Consider the following 23,141-nt stretch of genomic DNA (forward strand, 5'->3'; position numbering starts at 1 on the left):
AAATTGATAGTAGCTATCCCTACAGGTCTTGCTGTCCTAGATTTATGCAGTTTTATTTATTTATGGTTTTACACTGTTGCCGTGCTGAGCAAAAAGCCTTATATGGGTCTGCGGACTTTAGCCCTGACACAGATAAGGTTTCAGTTAATCCTAACGACCCTTTGAGGCGTTTATGGGTAGTTGGGGTTGTATTTTAATTTAGAATAAAGGTTATTCTTTCTCCATTTTCATGTTAGTACAACAGAAAATTATGGCTTGATTTTGTCCGGGAAAGTCTTGAAAATTGCCTCTAACTAAATTATAGTTTTTATGGCTAGTAAATTTGGCTTGTCGGAAATGAGTCGATCTGTTTACATATTTTGGACGCGCTTTGCTTGTTTCTTTCTGCATAGTTTCCTATATCAAGCGATTCTGCGTAAAATCTGATAGTGGTAATAAATACTGTATCCAATGACTTGCATGAGAATTATGTTTTGAATTGGTCCGCTGTGACTTCTGGCAATCGAATTGTTGATTGAGAAAACAAGATCAAAGGAGTCATGGAGTAAGTGAGGCGAAAATATTACAGCTCAAATGTTTTTATTATCAAATAGGCCATTGGGTGCCATTTTGTGTCTTTGACGGTTTGCGGACTTAACCTGTAGTTCTTTTGTGATCTCAGTCTAGTAATTGTCTTTAATGGTCTTCTTTGAACTGTCCGAATTTAAAATATACTACAGTCATTTTTCAATATTTATGGGTAAAATGTAAAAATTTTGAAAATTTAGATTTTATTGATCGTTTTTTGCTGTTTGAAATTTACAAATTTTTTTAGTAGGTTTCCAAATCTACAGTTATTAAATTTTAAGTATTATTGTTTTTCCTCATTTTTGAAGGTTAATAGTCAGTTTTCAGAATAATGCTGGCTATTTTTTTTAAAAATTGCATGATTTATGACTGGGATTTTACTCGACAACATATTAAACGAATGAAGTTGGTTCTCTTCAGTGACGCAAATGTTGTAAATATGATATTACTTTGCATTTTATCTGCTTTTGAATTAGAAGTAGCTAATATATATCTTTGTTTCAATTGGGATTAGGGTTTGTTTGGGTCTGTGAAGCCAATAAAACATTTCCTTTTTCTGTTTAGTTATTAAATACATTATTGTTTACGATTTCAGCTCGTTTTATATTGTTATTTTTATTAGGAGACTAGCAATCTATTGTTTCCTCTGAAGGTTGCATTTTATTGTTCAGTTATATTTTGCTGTCCAGATGCAAGAGAATTCATTTGAACCTGATAGTTATCGTTAAAAACTGTTATCATTGATCATAGGAAATTACAAGTTGCTTAGGAAAAAAAATCTCCGAAGCAATGTCAAGATAACAAAATTGAAGCTGTGCCCACGTGAACATCGTTTACGGTTCAAGTTCTCCCACTCGATCGATTTCGCGGTTACCATAAAACTCTTAATTGTTCACCGTCTCTCAAACTAAAATGAACAGTTCATTTTTATATTAATATGTACAACAGCCTGACGATTACCGGGAATGACACCAAAAATCATTTCTGTCGATAGAACTTACCTTTAGAACGATTAGAATCTACTAAAACTTAACTACGCTATGAAAAGAAAACTGATTTGAAAAATCCGCACGTGGACAATTTCTCACTCCCGAAAACAATGGTTTGAACAAAATTAACTTTAAAACAGTAGTTTGAACGAAGGCCTGTTTTCACTCCGCTCGTCATTTTTTGCAGTCAAGCTATTGCATACATTAAATCTTTGCGCATTTTTATTCCTGATTCAAAGTTACTCTAACAGAATTAATGATTTAAAAAGACACTCCTTCAAAACTCCTCTTCGAATGGTTAAGAAAATGTTGAGAGACTTGTTTGTTATATTTAGTGACATAGTTTTGTACGGTCATTTGTACAATTTGGTACAGAAAACTCGGTCATCTTTTTGATTAATTGTTTGCTAGCTCGGATTTGTTTTTTAATACTATTAATAGACTTGACGTAACATAATTAAAAATGCTGCCAATTTTGATTAGTTTCCTTTTCCTACTTTTTCGTTGCTTGTTACTCAAAAAGAGGTGCCTTTGCTAATAAGTATTAAAAACGCATCTGTATTAGAGATGAAAGATTTTCTACGAAATGACAGATTTGAGGTGCACTTGGCCTTTCGAACTAGATTCTTTTCATCAATTTCGATTGGTCTGTTTTCACTCCGTTAAATTTTCTGGTCGACAATACCTTCAGAGCAGCTGTTTAGTTGTTTCAAATTTTATCACGGTCATATAGATTATTAGTATTCTAATATTTAACCGCAGCATAATGTCTGACTACTTCATGATTTTCTTAAAATTTAAGTTATCAATAAGAAAAATTAGCTTCTCGAAGCAGACTGTTCTGTTTGTAATGGTTCACCGATTCTTCTGATTTGCATTTTACTTAGACGTTATTGGTTACTAGAGTTTTTGTAATATTCCGCTACTTAAAAATTTGCTCAAAACTGATTTTGTGCAGCTTTTTGGTTATATTTTCTATTATTAATAACCGCTGTCATTTTCTCAGCTGTCTATTATTGCGACGCCAACTTTTTTGCTTCGTGGATGTTTTGCTTTAACTTAATTCACAGCTTATTCAACATTTTGCTTCAAAATTTTTAACTTCCTTAAGCTAGTTTAATTCTGCTTTAGTGCTTTTAAATAACAGTTTAAATAGCAAAGCAGTCGGAAATGAACGAATGTACCTGAAAACGAATTCAAAAATAGAAACGGGATGAAGCAGTATTCGCCGTATTAGATGCCTGTATTTGAACTCTGTTCTAATTAGTCTTTGCTACCAGGCATAAATAATGTTCATTTTAATTGATGCCAATACCTGTATCCTCCATTTTAGAAACAGGTGTATGTCTAATTAAAAAATCCGATCGGAATCGCTCGTATTTTAAAAACGTTTTTTTAAGCACAATCTATTTCAGTTTTTCTTGTTCTTTCAATCCCCACCATGGTTATGGGAATCTGTGGTGGCTTTTTCTGGTAATCTTCCGGGCATATTTCTTTGGTTCTTTTAAAAGACATTTTTATTTTTTTTATCAGTTCATGCTTCTGTTTTAGAGTAATTGTTCTTGATTCGCAGTTTTCTTTGATTTTTGGGTTATTTGTCGTGATATAGACACATAGAAAAGCTTTTTTGCTGAGTAATAAGGTTTGCGTTTTTTCTTTGCTTTAAATCTGTAATCAAACATCGAGGAACATTTTCATCCTGTTTTTGGTCACAGTTATAGATAAACAGATTGTTTTCAAGATCCGTTTCGTAAACGGCTCTCAAGTTAAGGGACAAAGTTGAAGCATTCGCAACTGGATTGAGATTAATCTGAATTTTTACTGTTACAAACTTGAACGAACTTTAATTTTATTCTTATAACAGTGGGCTATTTTTTGCTTTTGTGTATCTTCTTTTGTTTGATGATATAATTCATAAACCTATTTAAAATTGTGTATATTTCCCCCACTTGTGCGCTAACAATGTTTTGAGCTAGCAAAAAACGTGTTGTGTTTGAAATATGAATTATATTTTGTGCATATTTTTCAATCGTCTAGCGAAAATTTGAGCGCATATTTTTGCGATGGTATCTACGCAATAATTCCATTTAAAAATCGATACTGAACATTTTTCAACTTGAATTGTTATCTTAATTTCTCTACACTTACTTTGTAACAACCACTTTCAAAATGCGAAATCAATTTCTTTCAAATGTAGCTTAAATTGTGTTCACACGAAGTAACGCGATTTTGATGTTTTTCCTTAAATTATTCAGGAACTAACAATCATTCATTTTGTGTGATCAAATCTTTCGAAGCTGCCATATTAAGGAAATGAGATATAAAAGTATCACCCCTCTATAAATTTTACATTATATAGGGTAGAGTTGCTACGACTTAATAAATTGCAATATAGCACAGCGTAGCATTTTCCGATCGATAAATTTGGGACTTTAGATTTGATCTAGTGTGGCTAGAACTTCTTAGGACTCTTTTATAATTGAGGTCAGCTTTCAGATGTTATCAATTTTAATTAGATTGGTCATATCCAATAGTAGTTTAATCCTTTTTGATATTCTAATGGGTTTTCCTTATGCGAAATTGGATAAAACTGGCACATTTTATCTTCACAAACTGCCCCCAAAAATAAATTATCCCAATCCTCAAGCGGTGTGATTTCCCTCTGATTCCATACCCATCAATATGCCCTAACTAGACTTGGCTGGTGTAAATTATAAACAATTTTGACTTAAACAGGGACTTAGCGCCCGGGGTACCTTGCCTGTTCCCAGTTCGGCCCAGTTTGGGCAAAATTGTCATTTCACGATAGACTGAACCTCCCTTAATTTCGCCCAACTGTTTTATTTGCTTCTTTAGTGGATTAAAGTCACTTTTTGATCGGGTCTCAACTTTATCCTGCGTCACAGAAGCTGTCTTGCCTCCCATTTTATTAACTTTTCTTACCCTTCAATAACTCTCAAAACTGGTGCAAACTTTTCACTATTTGTAAAAGAAACCTCATTTTCGTTTACAGACCCTATTATCAATTTTATCAAGCCTCATTTGTATACAAATATAAAGTCATTTTGACGAGTTATTTTGTTAGTGCGCCCACTCAGCCAATAATAATTAGAACTATTATCCCAAATGTTCAAAAATTATACACCAAACGGTTACTTTTTCTCACGCAGAAAATTTTTGATGACAGAATGTTTGTATCTGACGGCAGAACTTAGTTCATGTTATAGAAGCTTTCGTCATTTTTGATCACAAGGCTATACTTTGTATGTAAATTTGGTCCGAAATTTTAAATGTTTGTTTGCAAGACGTTTTGATTTGACATTTTGCAACACAAATATACAGTTGTTTCAATTTTCTGTTTCTTTTTGGGTTAAAATTAAGCCAAATTGTTATTCGTCCCAAACCATTTACTTAATATTTTTTTCAAAAAAAAATTAGTTGAATTTCTTGCAAACCACCAGTTGTTCCTGCTGATGAGTTTCATTTTTGTGTCTTGAAACATAAATTTGGAATCACAGAGGTTAACTTAGTAGCATTGAGAACATTTGACTTAAAATTGGGTAATTGGCTGCGTCAAAACACCATATTTGCATGGCTACTTCTTTTCACCCCGATTCATTTAACCCCGCATATCTTAACCCCATACCATTTAACCCCTCTATCATTTCATCCCACCAAATAGCAGTTGCAATTAAAGGCTGGTTTTGTCATAATTATGCGGATAACTTAATCCCATGTTCGGTTGTGATAGTTTTAAATCAAGTCCCACGGGCTGCTGAGGCATGTCCATGGCCCGCGAGGCATGGCCAAGTTATTAAATTGCCAATATAATATTCATAATTTTATAAAAGATTTAAGTCGGGGTGAAATGACAGAGGGGTTAAATGATAGAGGGGAGGGGAGAAATGATAGAGGGTTAATCGAATAGGGATGAAAGAGCAAGACACTATTTTGCATAACCTCTTAATATTAGCTTTTAAATTCGCGGATTACAATTGGTAGCTCAAGAAACCGATTGCAATTTTGTTTTACAAAAGGTGATGCCAATTCTATTGCATAACCTATCCTTTTATAATTGCCAGATAAAATATTGTGCAAACTGTCAGAAATAAAGCGGCTTAAAAGTAGCTAGCGGAGTTAAGTTTATTGGTGTTAATCTTTTTTATATATAAAAAAAAAACAATTAATTTAGGCTCTAACAATTTTTTGTTTTTCTTTTGGTTTTAATCTTCATCATTTTTAATACAATAGTATAGTTTGAAGATAATGGAGGTTGCAGACTACTAAAAATGAAAGCTATGAGAATTTTATTTTTAATAGCCGCGTCCTCAATTCTAGGCGGCTATTATAGCGCTCCTAAATTTTTTTTACTTCGTCTAACAGATTTTTGTTTCGTCTTACCGTGACTTCTTGGAATTGACTTTTTCAATGACTTTCCTCACTCAAAAAAATGTCTTCTGAGCTCACTTATGAAACTTTAAATTTTTTGAACATTTACTTATTAAAGGTCAATAGTGTGCATCTAAGTAGTGCCAAACATATGCCCTAATTCTTGAATATTAGAGTCTTTTCCGTTTGTGCCCCCCCCCCCCCAAATATTGCACGTGCATCTGAGTTGTGCAAATAATTTGCGCCCACTAAGCTGGGGGGGGGGCACAAACGGAAAGGATCCTAATTTTGAAAAGCCCTATTAGGGCTTTCTCTTTATAGAGCTTATGTGTCTCATAAAAATGACAGTCCGAAGCTAACCCAAAAAGTCTAGTGGTCTATTAAAGGACTGGTGGTCGATCTGTCGATTTTATTTCTATAGTTGTTTCAATTCATGTAACGCCACAAGCGTCTATCGCGGCAATTTTCCGGCAATCTGCCGGCTATGTTTTTACATAATCTTTGAATTTGAGAAATTTGAAATCCATTCTGTCTAGAAATTTTTTTGAGAAATTTTAGTTCCATAGTTTTAGCATGCTGAATTGTTGTTAAAATTGAAAATGAAGAACAGAGCTCTGACTATAAGTTTTCTGTGATTAACTTCGATGCTTGAGAGTGTTATATATAGACGAAATGGAGTCCACAATATTTGTCTATAGTACGCTTTGATGACATCATTTTGAAGAATTCAGTGAAGTCGTAACCTCCCCGCCCCTGCTGAAGCGGGGAGGTTACATTCTCTCGTCGGTTTTTTAGGGCAACTCGTCTGTAGAATGCTCAACTGTGTTTTGAATTTCTGGGTTTTCTCAGCGCCAGCATTTAAATATTACTAATATCTAAAGCAATACCTTATATTTTGGGTTTTTGGTTGTAATAATGCATTTTTCATTTTTTGTCTGACTTCAGGCTGCTCAAATTTTACTCATCAAGTCAACGTTTCTGAACGTAATGAATTGGGATAGTAAGATCTTTCACTTTTGTTTTTGTTTCTGATTAGTTTCTAATCTTCTCGTTGCTCGACTTTCTTCAGTTTTGTCTCGACCCTCTTTTAAAAGCAGTAGAGTTCAATTGCGTAGGGCTTTTTCTTCTAAAAATTAAATCATTAGGGTACTAAGTCGACGCAGTCTTCAATTTAACTTTGCTGTCAACCGTTGCTGACGTTATATTGGTCTGACGTTATATTTCTATCATAAGGAACGATTTCGTTAGTCGTAAAATTGACAGTTTTGAAATATTTTTTATAAACGCTATAGTCTGGCATTTTAAGTTTTTACGGTTCTTTTTTTTCTGTAGAATAGTTCCCATTGCTTCAAATTGCAGAAATCGCAGTGATATTTGTCTTTCTTTAGACTGTACCCTATCAAATATATTTTTGCAACTTCATTTCTAAGAAGTTTTTGAACCAAAATGATTTCTAAAATTAATGAAAGACATTACGAATCCATTAAATTCCAGTTTTCTTTGATACATTTTTATCTAATCAAAGATAAACAAATTTGAATTTGTGAAATTGTAGAAATGTTAGCGCCTGTGGAGTTTACCATAAATGGACGTTAATAGGGTACAGATTGTGAGACGAGTTTTCAGACAAAGGGCTTACTTAGTTTTTGTGCTTGACTGTTCCCTAATAAAAGAGCCAAAATAGCTTAGAGTAGAAATATCCCGTGGCTAAAGTAACCTTCTTTATCGCTTTGAGTAATCTGTCTATCCGTCTAGATATTTGGCAGAAATGTCTTTACACCCTCCAGTATTTTGAAGTGTAATTCGCTAATTTTGTGTAAATATTTTATCCATTTAAAAAGCTAATTATAATGCCAAATTTAATAACACGACATACTTGTATGATTTGTTTTCAAATTTGGCCCAATTGTTTGGGATTCATCCAAGAATGAAAACAACTTGAAAGGGAAAAATGAAACAAAATTACAAAAACGCTGTTGCCCTATTAACTTTTAGTTAGACATATAAAATTCAATAAAAACCAATTCACATATGTCAACATTCTTTAGTTTGATTTACAATTTCCGCAGTTTGAGACTCATAAAATAACAAAGCCATTACATGACGCATAAAATTGAAACTGCATTTCTAATTGTTAATTTAGCTCAGACTCAGTCACACAAAATTGGGTCACGTTTATTTAGATGTGAATTTGTTTTATTTTCAATTTGAAATCCACTTTGATTTACAAGTTAAACCTTTCTAACTCTGTGTGAATCTACATTACGTCCGAGTCTTTTGTCTTTGACAGAGTTTTAATTCATAACACAAAATTTGACAATTGAATTCAGTCAACTATAACGCGTTTGTTTTTTTTCACTTTTTTGACAATTATTCAAGTGATGTGTTGTGTTTGTTTTCAAATAGGGAGCATATTTTACTATTTTCCAACATTCAAGAGAGGGCTGTTTACATCTTAGCACAGGTTTGAAAGAGAAGAAGTAAAGAAAAACAAAAGAAAAGGAGAAACAAATATATTAAAAGCAAAACATAAAAAGGAAGGTGGGATCAAATTTGTAGGGTAACGAGCGGAACAGTGGGGGTATAAACAAATGGAAACAAACAAGAAAACAAATAACAACAATGAGGAATATATAAATATACAACATTGACATTGAAACAAACAAGGAGACATAAACTAATTATTTTGACCAGCACACTTCTCTATCCTAGGTTTACGCTTCTTCCCATTTTTCCCTGAGGATTTCAGGGAAAGAGAAATAAGAAAGATGGAGCAGATTTAAAAGCAAAATGCTGAGTGCATTTGCACTGATCTAGGGGATCAGGCCACGACGCCGTTTTCATAGGGGGGGGGGGGTTGGTTTTGGGGAAGGATAGGATGGGGGAGGGGGGATAAATTTTTTCGTTGTTTGTTCATTTCAATTTACAAGCATTTATCAGTTGAAGCTATTTGAACACTGTTTTGTTCATCTACAGCTTAATTTTAAGAATCGGGTTAGATTTTTCGCTTGTGAAATAATGCATTAGGTGGGATGGTGGTAGGGTGTATCACATTTGAGTGCTGGGGAGGGGTCAGGTGGGGGGTAAAAAGATAGCAATGTTTGGAGGGTGAGGGGGGGGGGGGGGGGGAGTCGTTGTAGTAGCATATCGATGAAAAATTGAAAAGGTCTGGGATTTGAGCGCGGGTGCTGTTTAGAGGGAGAGAAAATGAGGGTGAAAGGGGAAGAGAAATTTGCATAGGGCGCACTTTAAACATGAATTATTAATTTTATAAATGCAACTTGTTAGTTCACCCTTCTATGACTTATTATTACCACCTGAATAACAAAACAGTGGTCCTGCTAAGTCAAAGAGCCATGAGTGAGCGAGGGAGAGAGACGGAGGGTGGTAGCCCCCCAAGTTTTCCTACCTGGGCAGGCCCGCTTTTTATCCATTATTTACTCCGACGTCACAGGAAGGAGGAAAACATCAACAAAGGATAAATTTTTACTGTTCACTTAAATTAGACCTGACCATTCAGTCAACATTTTTCGTCTCCCTTTCTTACCAATTTTTTTGTTTACTTGTTTGTTTACTTTTGCTTCTTAAATCAATAAACATATTGTTTATTTTTCTACATAAAGCACTATAGATTGCAGATTAACATTTTTATAATTAATAAACTTTTTATAAACCATTTGTAATATCTACAATATGAAGCCCCTTCCTGGTAAGAATTCTGACCATGTCGTTGTTGAGAATGGCCCAAAAAACAAAGACAACAGTCCCGACGGGGGCTTTTTCGAAGTCCTTCCCAAAGTAGCCAAGTCAGATTATATTTATTATATGCCCTCCATTTCAAAGGAGAAGTTAAATAGTATTGTCTCCTCATCTTCATCTTCCATTGCTTCCTTTTCCTCAACTATGAAACCAGCTTTTGAAGTTCTGGGAAGCGATGATTCCCACCTCATCAAACAGGGTCTCTATTCACGTAAGTATCACGCAGCAATAAAACCGTCAAAATATCCTCCTACCTTAGTTTTTTTTCGATAATTTCTTTAGCCGTTTTGGCCCGAGCATAAAATAGTCAGCTTATCATATCGGCGCTAATTTTTCCAGACTTAAGCAACTTTGACCTTATTTTCTGCATTTTCTTCAATACGCATTAAAATTTTTTGCAGCTTTTTGCACTTATATGCAGCTTTTGTTCAAATTTCATATATGATTTCGGATGGTTTATGTTTCGCAAGCTCGTTGGGGGGGGGGGGGGGGTGGAGGGAAGTGTTGCACTAATAAAAAAGAGGTCGACTATGTTTATCGCTGTAGAACAGCTTTCAGCTCACTTTATTTGATTATCTTGGTGATACAAATCTTTAATTATTCAATGCTTGGAATTAAGTGTAAAGGCAGCAGTTTAGCAACCAATAAAATTGTTGAAGCAATTGCTCAATATTTTGCCCATATGATGAGTTCATGTAAATTTCATTTATTTCAGCTTGAGAACTATTAATTTTAATTGATAACATTTATTGCACAGCCTTTATTTTACAGAAATTTTTGTTTGTCCAGGTTGTATAAGATAGGTTTCCAGTTGTCAGGACATTCTGAAAGAAAAATACTGTAAAACTTTCTTCGCCCTCGAATATCTTACACCGTGTGTGATATCCTTGGATATCAAGTAGTCCTAAAAAGGATTGTTTTGATGATCATAGAGTTAATAAACATTTGGTTGTTTTAAGTTACATTTCTTAACCGGTACATTTAAATTATACAAGTATATTTGTTGTTAAATTTACTATGCTGTAAACTACTGTACTCAATGCCCATATATGCTTCTGTTGAATCCGGATAAATATTTAATGAATACACATAACAAAAGTAACCTACTGAAAGCTATTATTTAATAAGAGAGAGAGAGAATAAAGTCTTGAGAACAGTTGGTTGTTTTAAAGAGAAGAAAACCGTGATCCACCACTCCGAAGAGCCTTAAGAGCTCAGGCTGAAAGTTAGACAAGATTATTAGTTGGTGACAGAAGGGAAACGGTTGATCTTACCTTCAATTGAAACTTTAAACTTCTGATCTTTTATTTCTCTTTATTTCGGCCAAAGTCAAATTGTCATCATCGCTTTCATCAGAGAGCTAAAAATTCATTCAAATTATTAACAAGCCATGCAAGTCATGCAACTCAATATTTTCAAAAGCTAATTGTTAAAAAGTTTGAGAAAACACCTGTTAGATAACTTGCAATATGTATTATTTATTGCTGTGAAAATTCGTTATTGAGAATTATTAAGAACGATTTTTATTGAAAACGACTCTTACTACAAACACGGATCATCAACAGACGACAACCACAATCAGGCACAAAATCAGAAGAGGCCACACAATAAAAGCAACCGGATTTGGGAAGAAAGGAAGAAAACAGTTGGCTAAGAACTGCAAAGGGCTGAGAACTACAGAGTAACAGCCAGAAACGGACTTCAAAAGCTAGTAAGTTTACAATGCAGTAAAACCAATTATCTCAGTGTAGTTTATATATGTCATCAAGTGCTTTCACTGTCACTCTATCCATAGCTAATCACTCCGTGCTATCAGTGCTAAACTAGTCATCTTTTGAAACATTTAAAAGGGTTTTTGATAGGCGCATACAAGTAAAATACCGACTCTCTCCTCCTTATTTATTAGGATAAAAGTTAAACAAAATATAATTTAACAAAACGCATGGCTCAACCACATATCTCTCTCAGCCCATTCTCGGGCCTCGAACGTGAAAATTGGCGCGAGTTTGAAGCTTTATTACGCAGTATCATAGCAGTAACAGCAGTCCCTAACGATCAACAAGCAAACTTCTTGCGACTTCACTTAAAAGACGGAGCCCTTAGATTTTTTCTAACACTAGCTGAAGCTACTCAAAACAACTTAGAAAATGCACTCACAGCACTAAGAAATCAGTATTGTGACCCAAATTTAAGAGAAGTTCATGCAATAAAGTTAGAGAACTTTAAGTTTATTCCTGGAAAAACAACGCCAGAGGATCTTCTAGTACAGATTCAAACATGCGCACAGCAGGCTTACCCAGATCCTAATTTACCAGTTGTAGCGCCAGCTGCAAATGACGCAGATAGGCCTAGGTTTGACAGAGAAACCGCTGTAAATGCGGAAAGGTTAGCAAGCGCAGGTAGAAACAGAGAAAGTCAAATTAAAAGAGCATTTATCAGAGCAATGCCAAACTGGCTACGCTTAAAACTTTTTGAACTTCCTGAAAATGCTACCCCACAAGAAGCATGTAACGCAGCCCGAAAAAATTTAGTTTTGAAGGACCTTTGTCCCACAGATGAATGGTCACCAGGATCAGTTAGCGAAATTCAACAAGGAGTTACTGAGAATTTAGTAAATGCGCTCACAAAAATGGGCCAAGCACAAGATTCACTAGAGACAAAAATTTCGGAACTGACACGTAAATTTGATGATAGTCAAACCCGACAAGAAGGAAGCTCGCAGAAAAACATTACTCAGAACACACAAGGTGGCGGAAAAATTTTTAAACCACGAAATTGGAATAAGTCAGGTCAGCGTTCGTTTAGACCAAATAACAATCAGTGGGGCTACCAAAATTATCAACAAAATACGAATAGCCAAAATTTTCCAAGAAATAGAAACCTTCAATGGCAATTTGCATTCCAAACATCTCCCCAGCAATTCTACCAGAACCAATTTCCGGCACCAAATCAATATAATCAACAAACAAGTCAGAGTCAATTTTCTGAGCAAAACCCTCAGGTTTCCCAAACTTTCCAGACAACAGATCAGAGTTTCCACTACCCATATGTGCAATCGGCACCAAAAATATGCTTCAAATGTGGATATCCCAACCACTTAGCAAAGGACTGTCAAACTTCAAGTAACCAAAATGCTAATCAGTACAAATCTGAAACGTTACCGTTTCCGATGCAAAAAAACTAACTAAACCACAGCCAAATGAGTCCAATAAAAAACAAAAAAATATAAAAGAAAAAACTCAAAAAATTCATTATAATCATCATGTAGAGTCATCATCTATAAATGCTGTTATAACGTTAGAAGGAGAAGAGCTCTCCTATGTTCAAATTAATTTCTTGAAAAATTTTAAACGTCGAGCACTAGTTGACACAGGAGCAACAACAATTGCACTGTCGGAGTCAGTTTTATTGGAGCTACAGAAAAATAGCGTAATAAATAAAAGCTCTTATTGTGAACCAAAATTCAGCCAAGTTAAAACAGCATCAGGCCAAGTAATAAACATTGATAAACAAGTATCAGTTGATTTCCACATCGGTGACTACAAGTTCACAGAAGATTTTTTAGTGCTACCTAAAATGAACAACATAATTATTGGAAATTCATTTTTCATAAAAAATAATATCCAAATTTGTCCTAGAGACAAAATACTCAAGTTTGAAGACATGTCTGTTCATTTGAATGAAATCAAACCTGTAACAGGCAGACGTAGAATATTGAAACCTTGCAAGTTCAATTTAACTGCTGCAAGAAAAATAATTATTGAAGCACAGTCCCAGAGAGTCTTAGAATGCAAATTTGAGGACTCACAGCCTGAAATCAAACATTGTAGTGGAGTCGTTACGCCTCAAAAACAGTTTGAAACAGAAACAGAGTTATTGGTTAGCTCAGAAATAGTAACAACAACTGAGACAAACACAGTTTTTGTCCCAGTTATAAATTTCAACACTCACCCAATTACAATAAAAATAAACACACCAGTAGCACAATTTAAAGTTTTAAACTTCCAGGAGTTACAAAAACTTCAGCATGTTAGTTCAGATACTATACAATTAGCAAAACTGAGAGATGAATCAAACTACTTAGCAGAAATTAACAAGTTAATAGAAATACCAAAAGCGCAACAAACTGAGAAACCAGAACCAGAATACGACAAATTTTGGTTTCCAACATCGGAAAACAGCCTTAGAGCCCCTGACAATGAAAGGGAGGAAGAGCTTACGGAGCGGAGAAAAAGTCTATGCTCGGTATATACAAAAGGTGACTCTATAAACGACTTCGAAGAAGTCAATGTGTAAATTATTCATTTATAAAATGTCTATCCTTCTATATTTGAAACTTTCTGTAAATCATTCATTAATATTTCAAAAAATTTGGACGCAATTAAGCTGTGGTAAATTGGTGTAATGACATATCTGTAGCCGTATACTCTTAATTTTTTTAAAAAATAATATGCTGAAAGCAAAAAAGAGGGAGCTAGTGTGATATCCTTGGATATCAAGTAGTCCTAAAAAGGATTGTTTTGATGATCATAGAGTTAATAAACATTTGGTTGTTTTAAGTTACATTTCTTAACCGGTACATTTAAATTATACAAGTATATTTGTTGTTAAATTTACTATGCTGTAAACTACTGTACTCAATGCCCATATATGCTTCTGTTGAATCCGGATAAATATTTAATGAATACACATAACAAAAGTAACCTACTGAAAGCTATTATTTAATAAGAGAGAGAGAGAGAATAAAGTCTTGAGAACAGTTGGTTGTTTTAAAGAGAAGAAAACCGTGATCCACCACTCCGAAGAGCCTTAAGAGCTCAGGCTGAAAGTTAGACAAGATTATTAGTCCGTGAGACAATTTTGAGGATTTTCAGGAGTCAATTTTGGGAATTTTTCTATTGATTTCTACAGATTTTCAGTAATTTATATAAAAGAGCCAAAAATTGTAGAAAGTTGTGGTGAGGGTAAAAGTTGTCTGAACAAAATTGCCTGGTGGTGAAAGTTGTCTGTGACCTGACGATGCAAAACACAACATAGGCTTTTTCGGAATATGCCCGCATATAGGTTGCAACAGAGCGCATGCTTGAGAAAATTTGACACTTAGGTGGTAATCACGTCACTCGAACTGATGCGGAAGCATGGTAGAAATTAAACTAGAATTTATATCAAAATTACTTAAAGAGTCGGCCTATGATAGCTCGTCGATTTATACACATGTTCAACAACGAAGTTATTGATCCGAAATAAAATTATTCATATTGTCTAAGTTTATCTTCTAAATTTATGGAAAAATTGCAGAAAAACGTTTTTGTGAAATGTTAACTGTGACCTACAATGACCTAACGAGGTGTAATACTTTGTATGCTTAGAACTTTGCAATTTTAATCGAGCTAATCAGAATTTTTATCGAATGGTCCTTTCAAACTACTGGGATGCGATTTTTTAATACGCATTTACCGGATAGCATTTGTCATTTTATTTGTCATTTTTGAGTAGCAAGTGATTGGCACCTAGTGTTCCCAAGTTAACTTTACTTGCTATATAAACAGTGATCTTATCTTCTTCTGTGCAAAAAAAACTTTTTTATCTATTGATGCTACGGATTAACTTCCATATCTTTCAACTATTAATTGTTCTCAGAGAAAGTTCGCAGCAGTTGGTTGGGTCGCAATGATATCCTTTGGGAAATTTTCTTTAACTGGCTGAATAATGCAATAAACTGTAATGGCTAGAACTGCTCCATACATGATGTCCCGACGTGGACTGTTGCTGGACGTTCATTAAAAATTTTGGATTGTATCGAATACTAGCGAAGTAGATAATTTGGTTTGGAAAATTTACTATATCAAAAATATAATGGATATTTGATAATTATCGATTTAAATTAGCAACAAAACCGCCAAAAATTTTGTATCAAAACACTCTCATATGAAGTGGTAGTAAAACTAGCCCTCGTCTTAGTTTAGAAAGTTTGCGGCAGGAGTTTTTAGTTATGTATTTAACCAAATTTTCAGCCAAAAAAGTCGGCACAAACAGTTTAACAAGCCTCCTCTATCTTTGAAAGTAAAACCAATGACTGTATACTTAACAATGTGAACATATTTTGAGCAAAATTTACAAAAACGTGAGCAAAAATGAAATCAGTTGTGTGCTCACGAAACTTTGAACCTCAATAACTCCCCTGAAAAAGCGAACTTAAAAATTTTTTTTCATTATTTTTTTTACGCTGGACGGGTTTTCTAATGAAACCACTCACAAAAATTGACTGCCAAAAAATCATCGGCCAAAATTGACTGAACAAAAATGAACAGTTGAGTATATAGTTCCTCTCCCAACTAGGGTGAGCTCGAAATAATAATGCACAAGAGTACTAAGTTGTGTTGAATTTGTCTTAGATCTTTTTTAGTCTCTGAAGTGCACCATATTTACTGTGAAGGCGACATTTGTTTAAGTTCTGAATAGCTTTTTTGTAACTTCTCAGAACTTTTTCTAATTTTCAAGTTTTTCTGAGGTGTAAGCTGACTATAATTATCATACTCTCCCCAACTTGTTGGTTGAGAGAAAATCCTTAGTGTTTAGTAGTTCGTTTTCTTTTATAAGCGAAGCAAGTAATTAAAACTATGAATATATTCGAAAAATTGACCTCATGATATGAAAACAATGCGTTGAATAAACCTTTAAAATAACAAGCGGAGATGCAATGTTTGCTTCAGTGCTTAAGGGGTGGTTAATTTTTTCTCTGAGTAAATTGCGACGATGGAGTTGGGTTTTATGATAACTTTTGGCTCTTGTGAATTTGATCATAGTGTTCGCCTTAAATGTTCCTTCAAGTCTATGAACTGATCGAGTTTGTTTACTTGCTTCATAAAAAACTTTTTGATAAAAAATCAGTTTATGTTTTTGCTAATGATAAAGTTACAGTATTTTGCCTTACGTTTTTCAGGACAACTTGATTTTGACAGAATATTCGTTTTGAGCTTTCGACCTTTGTGTGTGTTGTCTTGTGACATTTAAATCACTCCTTTTCATAGTCAATTTAAGTAGGTAAGACCACCAATAGTAACCGCTACAAAATAAACAACTGGTTTGTGTCTTTGCGGGGCGATATTTTGCAGCTTGAAAGTGGTGGCATCTTTCCAAAGATAATTTTTACTGCCACTACTATTTGGAGTAACTCAGTAAGCGTAATAATGTTTGTTGCAGACGCGCCAATTGTAACCCTAGACCAAAGTTCAGTCAAGATAGCGGAAGGAGAGAGACTGGCCCTGGTGTGTAGAGTGTCGGCCCAACCAGAAGCCACAATCCAGTGGACCCTGAAGGGTCAGAGTGCCAACATGGAGTTCCAGAGTTTCAAAGACAAACCCTCCCTAGTCATATCCAGCGTGGAACAGTACCACTCTGGCAGGATATCCTGCATTGCCACTAACAAGTACGGAAGCACTGAAGCCTCCGCACAAGTCACCGTACAATGTGAGTTAACTTCTCAGCATACTAACATTCTTAGCCTCCAGTATTTGAGTTAATTTTGTTCGTTTTCACTTTTTTGTCAATTTGGTTTACAGACAGGACAATTCACTGCCAATTGTTTATTGGTATTAATGTTCGGATTGAATGTATTGCAATTTTCAAGTCTTTAAACTGAATTTTTGACTGTGAAAACAATTGAACTGTTCATTTTGGTTGTTTAAGTCACTATAAAATGTGACACAGTTTGAAATAATCTATCAAAGAAGATCTACAAAATAATAGCAAACTGTGGAAAATAATAGAAAAAGGTAATGAGATCAATATAAAACTAAAAATTGTTTTCTTAAATCAATGTCGCTCTAGAACGTATAGCTCAGTGCTTCCAGTTCAAGACATGTAAATAATCTTTTCTCGAGCTTTTTTTCGAATATTTCCGGACAGTTTTTGCTATTTGATTTTAAGCACTTTGTTTTTTTTTCAGATCCCCCTTCAATAAACCTCAAATTAGAACCCTCTCGGTCATCGAATGACTACAGAGAGGGAGAGAGAGTTACTCTAAAGTGCACAGTCGACTCAGTGCCCCCTCCCAAGACCATCTCCATCAAACGAGCAGACGGTGCTCCATTCTCACAAAATGGTAAGATCACAACACTACACACTATCTTCACCACTTAGCCGAAAGTAATCGATGGTCGAATAGTGTAAAACACCGAATGTAGCAATTGGCCGAAAGAAATTTATCGTACAAAATTGATTATAAATAGCTAAAGGTATCAACTAGTGGAAAAAATTGACCGCAAACTTCTGCAAACAAGAAATGTCCAGTTGTTTCAATTTTCAGTTGAATGACAAGTGAATGAAAAGTGACTAATTAGAAATATCCAAATGTGACCAGTGCTCATTGAAAAATTGTAGAATTTTCCAAGAAGAGCTGAAAAGATTGAAAAATTATGGTGCGTTGATACGCTAGTAGAACTTTTCGGTCAAAGCAAGATCTGAAATTTATAATGTAACTTAATCTGCGTCGTTTTCCTATTTTATATACTATCCGCGACTCTTATAATACTTCATGAGCACAAAAGATTACGGTTTTCTTTGAATCACAGCTGAAGGAAACTATTTAAGACACGTTTTCGGCCTTTTTAAGATCATCATTTATCGAAAATCTTATCCACTTGTTAAAATGCCCATCGTAGATTATAATCATTTTTTTTAATTTACATTCCTTAACTTCTATGTTTAAACCTAACCTGTAACGTGTCACTTCAGCATAACTTTCCCATTGTAGTGTTTAAAATTATCAAGATGATTATTAAAAGCGCGGTCGTTTTCACATATCAGATTATGTGCGACTAACATCACTTTGTTATATCATGCGATCATTAATTAACCTGATTAATTAATTGATTAATTCAAAATGTGATCTATCATTTTTCAGTTATCGAGTACAATCCCCTTCCTACTAACCGATATAACAACGCGAGCAGCGGTGAGTTATCAGCAAAAACAAACAACAACAAATCTGTTGTGATCTGTTGAATGTATTGATCAGGCGTTCTTTGCATCGCAAATCGCATCATGTAACCTAATCTCAAATTAGCAGAAAGTAAAGCGAGTGACTTGTGATTTGACACGACACGACAGAACAGAATCTTGCTAGTCATACGCACCCTTTTCTCTATTTAAAAAAATTATTAAGTAAAGCAGAAGAAAGCGAGGGGAGGAGAGGGGGTGGTGATGAAAAGGCTTTCACAGTTTTTAACGAGAGGGGAGGCCAAAATACTCAATCTGACCCAAACTTCTGTGCAAATAGGGCCGTATGATTCTCAAGATTCCGAATAATAGCATATTGATGGGGTGTGTTTTGCTGTTGATGTTGTTGTTGAGTTGAGGGACATATTGCTGAACCTATGATACAGACAACCATCATTGTTTCAATTAACTTCTAAAAATAAGTTTTACTACGTCTCCATCACATATAACTAAAACCTTTTAATCGGGAAATATACTTGGAAAACGGGCATAAAATGATAATTCCTGATCTTGTTGAAAACTGATTCTGTTTTTCAAAACTTTTCTGTGAATAATTTGAGACGTGGACAAGTTTCGAATGATTGTTTGGGACAGTGTATGATAGTTAGAATTGATTTGAATTTTATTTCAAAAAACAAACTTGATTAATTGCATACATTATGTTGCATATTTGTATTGTAGGTTCAGCAGTCATTTTCCTTTTTAATGTCTTGAGATGAGTTCAATTGCTGGTCTTTATCGCCATAGCCAATCATAAAATTAATAGTTTACAATCGGGTAAAAAAATTTGTCCCTAATTTATTTTTTCATATTCAATTACCTTCCTCACTTTAGAACTTTTTGTTGACTGCTTAATCAATCTCCTTTATTTGAACCATTTTCCATTACTTACGTGGGTTCATATCTTTTTCGCGGAGACATCGCTCTGAAACGAATTCGCTATTAATTATATCAGTCTTGCGGTTTTTTATGCGATTTTTCGCTTGACCGATTTTCCATCTGACTCTTTTAACTTTTTGTCCGCAAAAACGGTATAAACAGATAAAGCCTGGAGGGCATTAAGTGGTTGCGCAGTTTTCTTAGAAACTTAGGCCTTACCAGTTTCTAAGTATGCGATTCACTGAACCTGTTTTTGAAGAGACTTAAATTCATGGTGTCAATTCTTAATCCCCCCCGCTCTGAATCACCCGCTCCGCCACTTTTCAAACTTTTTAAGAGGTAGTGTGGCAGTTTGAGTAAATTTTCTCTTGAAATATTTGAATTTTTCAGCCATCAGAACACACTTCAGATGACTATGTATTTAATCTATTTAATTTTTCCAGCTGTAATTGATAATTCTAGCGCTCAAGTCCAAATTCAATTTTTAAATTGCAAAAGTGGTTCGCTGTAGATTGTAGTAATTTAATAAGGTTGACCATTGGTCACATACTCTCCATATATTCACTCTTGTTTACAATACAGGAGTTGTTTTGTATTGCTGTTTTCTAAGATATTTTCTTACTTTTTCCTGGATTTCGATTATTCAACGGTAAGTTATTAACACCCAAGGCGATTGAGTTGCTATGGGGGATATTCGGTTTACTAATCAGCAAATCTACATCGAGACTGAATGAGTCAGTTGTTTCAAATTATTTCAATAAAATTGTTTTCGGCTGCATCCGAACTTGCCTATTTTTTGATCAACTTGTTCATTTTTATGCTTGTGTGTTCCTGTTGTAAAAACTCCAAGTATTTTCCGCTAGTTATTTTTATGTCGTTGGTTTTCTTTAGAATTGTTTCAGCGTTTGTTTAGAAATTGCAGAACATTCATGCGAGGTTGGATTTTGTTCCTCCAGACAAAATTGGAATTTTTTCACGGATCTTGGAAAAATAAAAGTGGTATCATATGAAAGCTCTTGAAAGGCAGATTTTAACAAACGAACTTTTAATGATCTTTTCGATTTTTCAATTTCAAGATTTATCTCTTTCTGGAAATTCTCCAATTAATTGTTCAATGTTTTATAGTCTTCCAAGCCGGGCATCATTAAGGGCCTTCTTTTACAATTTTAATTGTTTTTGTAATTTTAATTGTGTTGGGGCGCTGTTTTTAAGACCTATTCACCCTTTCTTCTACTTTACATTGTCGATGAGATGTCAAAGTGCAATGTTTATTTAAGTCAGGCTGGAGCAGTAAAAAGAGCAAAGAAACAATACAATTTATGGCATGAAAATTTTTCAAACTGCTTTTTACAGAATAAACAGTGTTTGAACAATTTTCTGAACAATTTTTGTATGCGCTAATATTAATCTTTTTTCATTGCTTATGTTCTGCTTGACTGCTTTTAAAAGTATCGCACTCCAAAATTGCGAAAAAAATGCATATTTGCAATTTTTAAACCCTTCAAAAAGCAACTAAATTTCTAAGACTTAGAGGAAACTTTATAATTTTGTCGCTTAGTCTTTTTGGTGTGAGGTCGCTTTGTTTCTCTAATGGAGCATATTTGAATATACTTAACGACTCAAATCCAAACCTACAGGTTTAAACGATCTTGACACCATTTGTTTTAATATTCTTTTAATTTTCATAATTTGCCAATTTTTGTAGTTTATTTTGTTGTTTCATCACGGAGTCTCCCTATCGCATTGTTTATTCAAAATTGGTGTTAGTCCTATAGTCTGAAGGTCTTTTAGGATGACGTTCTTCGAACTCATAACTTTGACAACACTTTCTTTAAAGAAAGTCTACTAAATTGGTTGATTGTGTTTATTGTTTTTCGATCCTTTTATTTTTTTTTTCACTTTCTTTTGTTTACTGTCAAAAGCTGTTTAATAGCGGAACAGCGATAGCTGGGGCTATTATTGGCCTTCTCTTGGTTTTTTACAATTCAAAGAATTTGAATTGTATTGGGGCGCTGTCTTTTTTTTTTTAAGATCTGTTCACACATTTTCATGATTTTTGAAGTCAAATTGGAGTAGTGATTTTGGTCACGCCGAAACAGGAAATGGAGCGAAAAAGCGAGTGGTTTTGCGGCGTGAAATTTTTTCGCTCTAATTTTAAAGTAGAGTGAGAATACGGTGTTTGAAAAAAATTCGCTTTATCGGTAGTGGTTTTTTGTTCACATGCGGCAATTTCACTTTGATTTTTACTGTTTTTTCGATTTTTTGGATCGGATTTTTTTCTGAATGGTTTTTCCAATCCATTCATAGTCCGTTCTAGGTCTAGTTTTCTGTTTAGTCAATGGAAATTCTTTGAATTGTACGTCAGGACTTGTCCTGCTATGTTTTTTTATTTCGTCGTCATGATTTTTGTTACGACCATATGACGTCACAGCCACTTTTTGTTCATTCGTTCATGCAATTTCAACTGAATTGCATGTGTGACGTCATTTTTCGCTCTTAATGGAGCGAGTTTTTTTGTTCATGCACGTGATTAAATTTTTGGTCACACTTGACTTACCTCACTCTCAAAAATGACTTCCTCACTTCGAAATTGACTTTTATTTACTTTAATTCAAAGAGATAAGGTCAAATGGGTGTGTGTCACTCTAAATGAAGGATATTTGAGATCAGCTAATAGAGGCAGCAATAACTTATACAGATTTGTAATCAAAATGTAACAGATCAGCCTTCAATGAAAAGACGAGTTTTTTGGTCTGTCTTCTTTACTGTTTTTTTTATACTGCCGATCTACGAATCTATTGCGGCTATTTTCTTGCAATCTGCCAGCTATGTTTTTCTATTGTAATAGTTAGCTTTGTCTGATAGTTAGCTATTTGGGTTCTTCAGTTTTTTTTTTAAATCTTTTTCGTTAAATCTTTTTTACTTTTCTATAAGGATTTCGTTGTTCGCGCTTTCAACTTTTTAAACAGCAATTACCTCAGAAACAAGCAATTTAAAAAAGATCTACAGGACATTTCTTCCTTGACTATTTTTGTCTTCAATGCATTATGGATTTATAGCGCTGTTTTTGGCAATCCCAACTTTGGCAATCCAAACTTCTGAGCTGCTATGCTATCGCAGAATCAAAAGTTGATGTTGGAACTTTCTGTGCAACGCACAGTACTAGGCCAGACCTCTTTTTTAATTCAGTTTCACATTGTTCAAGCTCCATATACATCCTACCCGATGCATCCTTAAGGTGCTGTGAAAATCAACTCTTTAACTTTGCACCGTATTAACGTTAGAACTCAGTCTATCTTCTCATGTAGTCTGTTCCAATTAGTTCTTTCTCATCATACACAACTTATCAACTTGTTTTTCTGCATCCTGAAATGAGTAGTGAAGCAACGTTTCTATCAATTCAACGCTTTGAAGTTGGCACGAGTACTAAATTTGATGGTCAAAGAATTAAGATCTTTCACAACATTATATTGAATTCCGATACAGAGTAAAAATTCGGAGGAATAAATTGAGTCGATAGAGCGTTCGCAGGTTTCATATGGACAAAACAATTCCTCG

The 23,141-nt window shown here is 34.4% G+C and overlaps 1 protein-coding gene across 16 annotated transcripts in view; it reads left to right on the plus strand.

Annotated features, from left to right (window-relative positions):
• The window catches only part of LOC142345818 (uncharacterized), a 401,292-nt gene that overhangs the window by 342,759 nt on the left and 35,392 nt on the right, over window positions 1-23,141 (plus strand). For 15 of the 16 annotated variants that reach the window (XR_012759357.1, XM_075398196.1, XM_075398205.1 and 12 more), the window contains 3 exons: window positions 16,908-17,174; window positions 17,653-17,808; window positions 18,610-18,660. Coding sequence is in view for 15 of the 16 variants with exons in the window: in XM_075398196.1 (XP_075254311.1) it covers window positions 16,908-17,174; window positions 17,653-17,808; window positions 18,610-18,660 (474 nt within the window). In the remaining variant the exon portion in view is untranslated. The remainder of the gene's footprint in view (window positions 1-16,907; window positions 17,175-17,652; window positions 17,809-18,609; window positions 18,661-23,141) is intronic. The other variant, XM_075398206.1, reaches the window with a different exon arrangement.

This window comes from Convolutriloba macropyga, chromosome 9 (assembly GCF_964194025.1).
Source record: "Convolutriloba macropyga chromosome 9, txConMacr16.3, whole genome shotgun sequence".
Taxonomy (NCBI): domain Eukaryota; kingdom Metazoa; phylum Xenacoelomorpha; order Acoela; family Convolutidae; genus Convolutriloba; species Convolutriloba macropyga.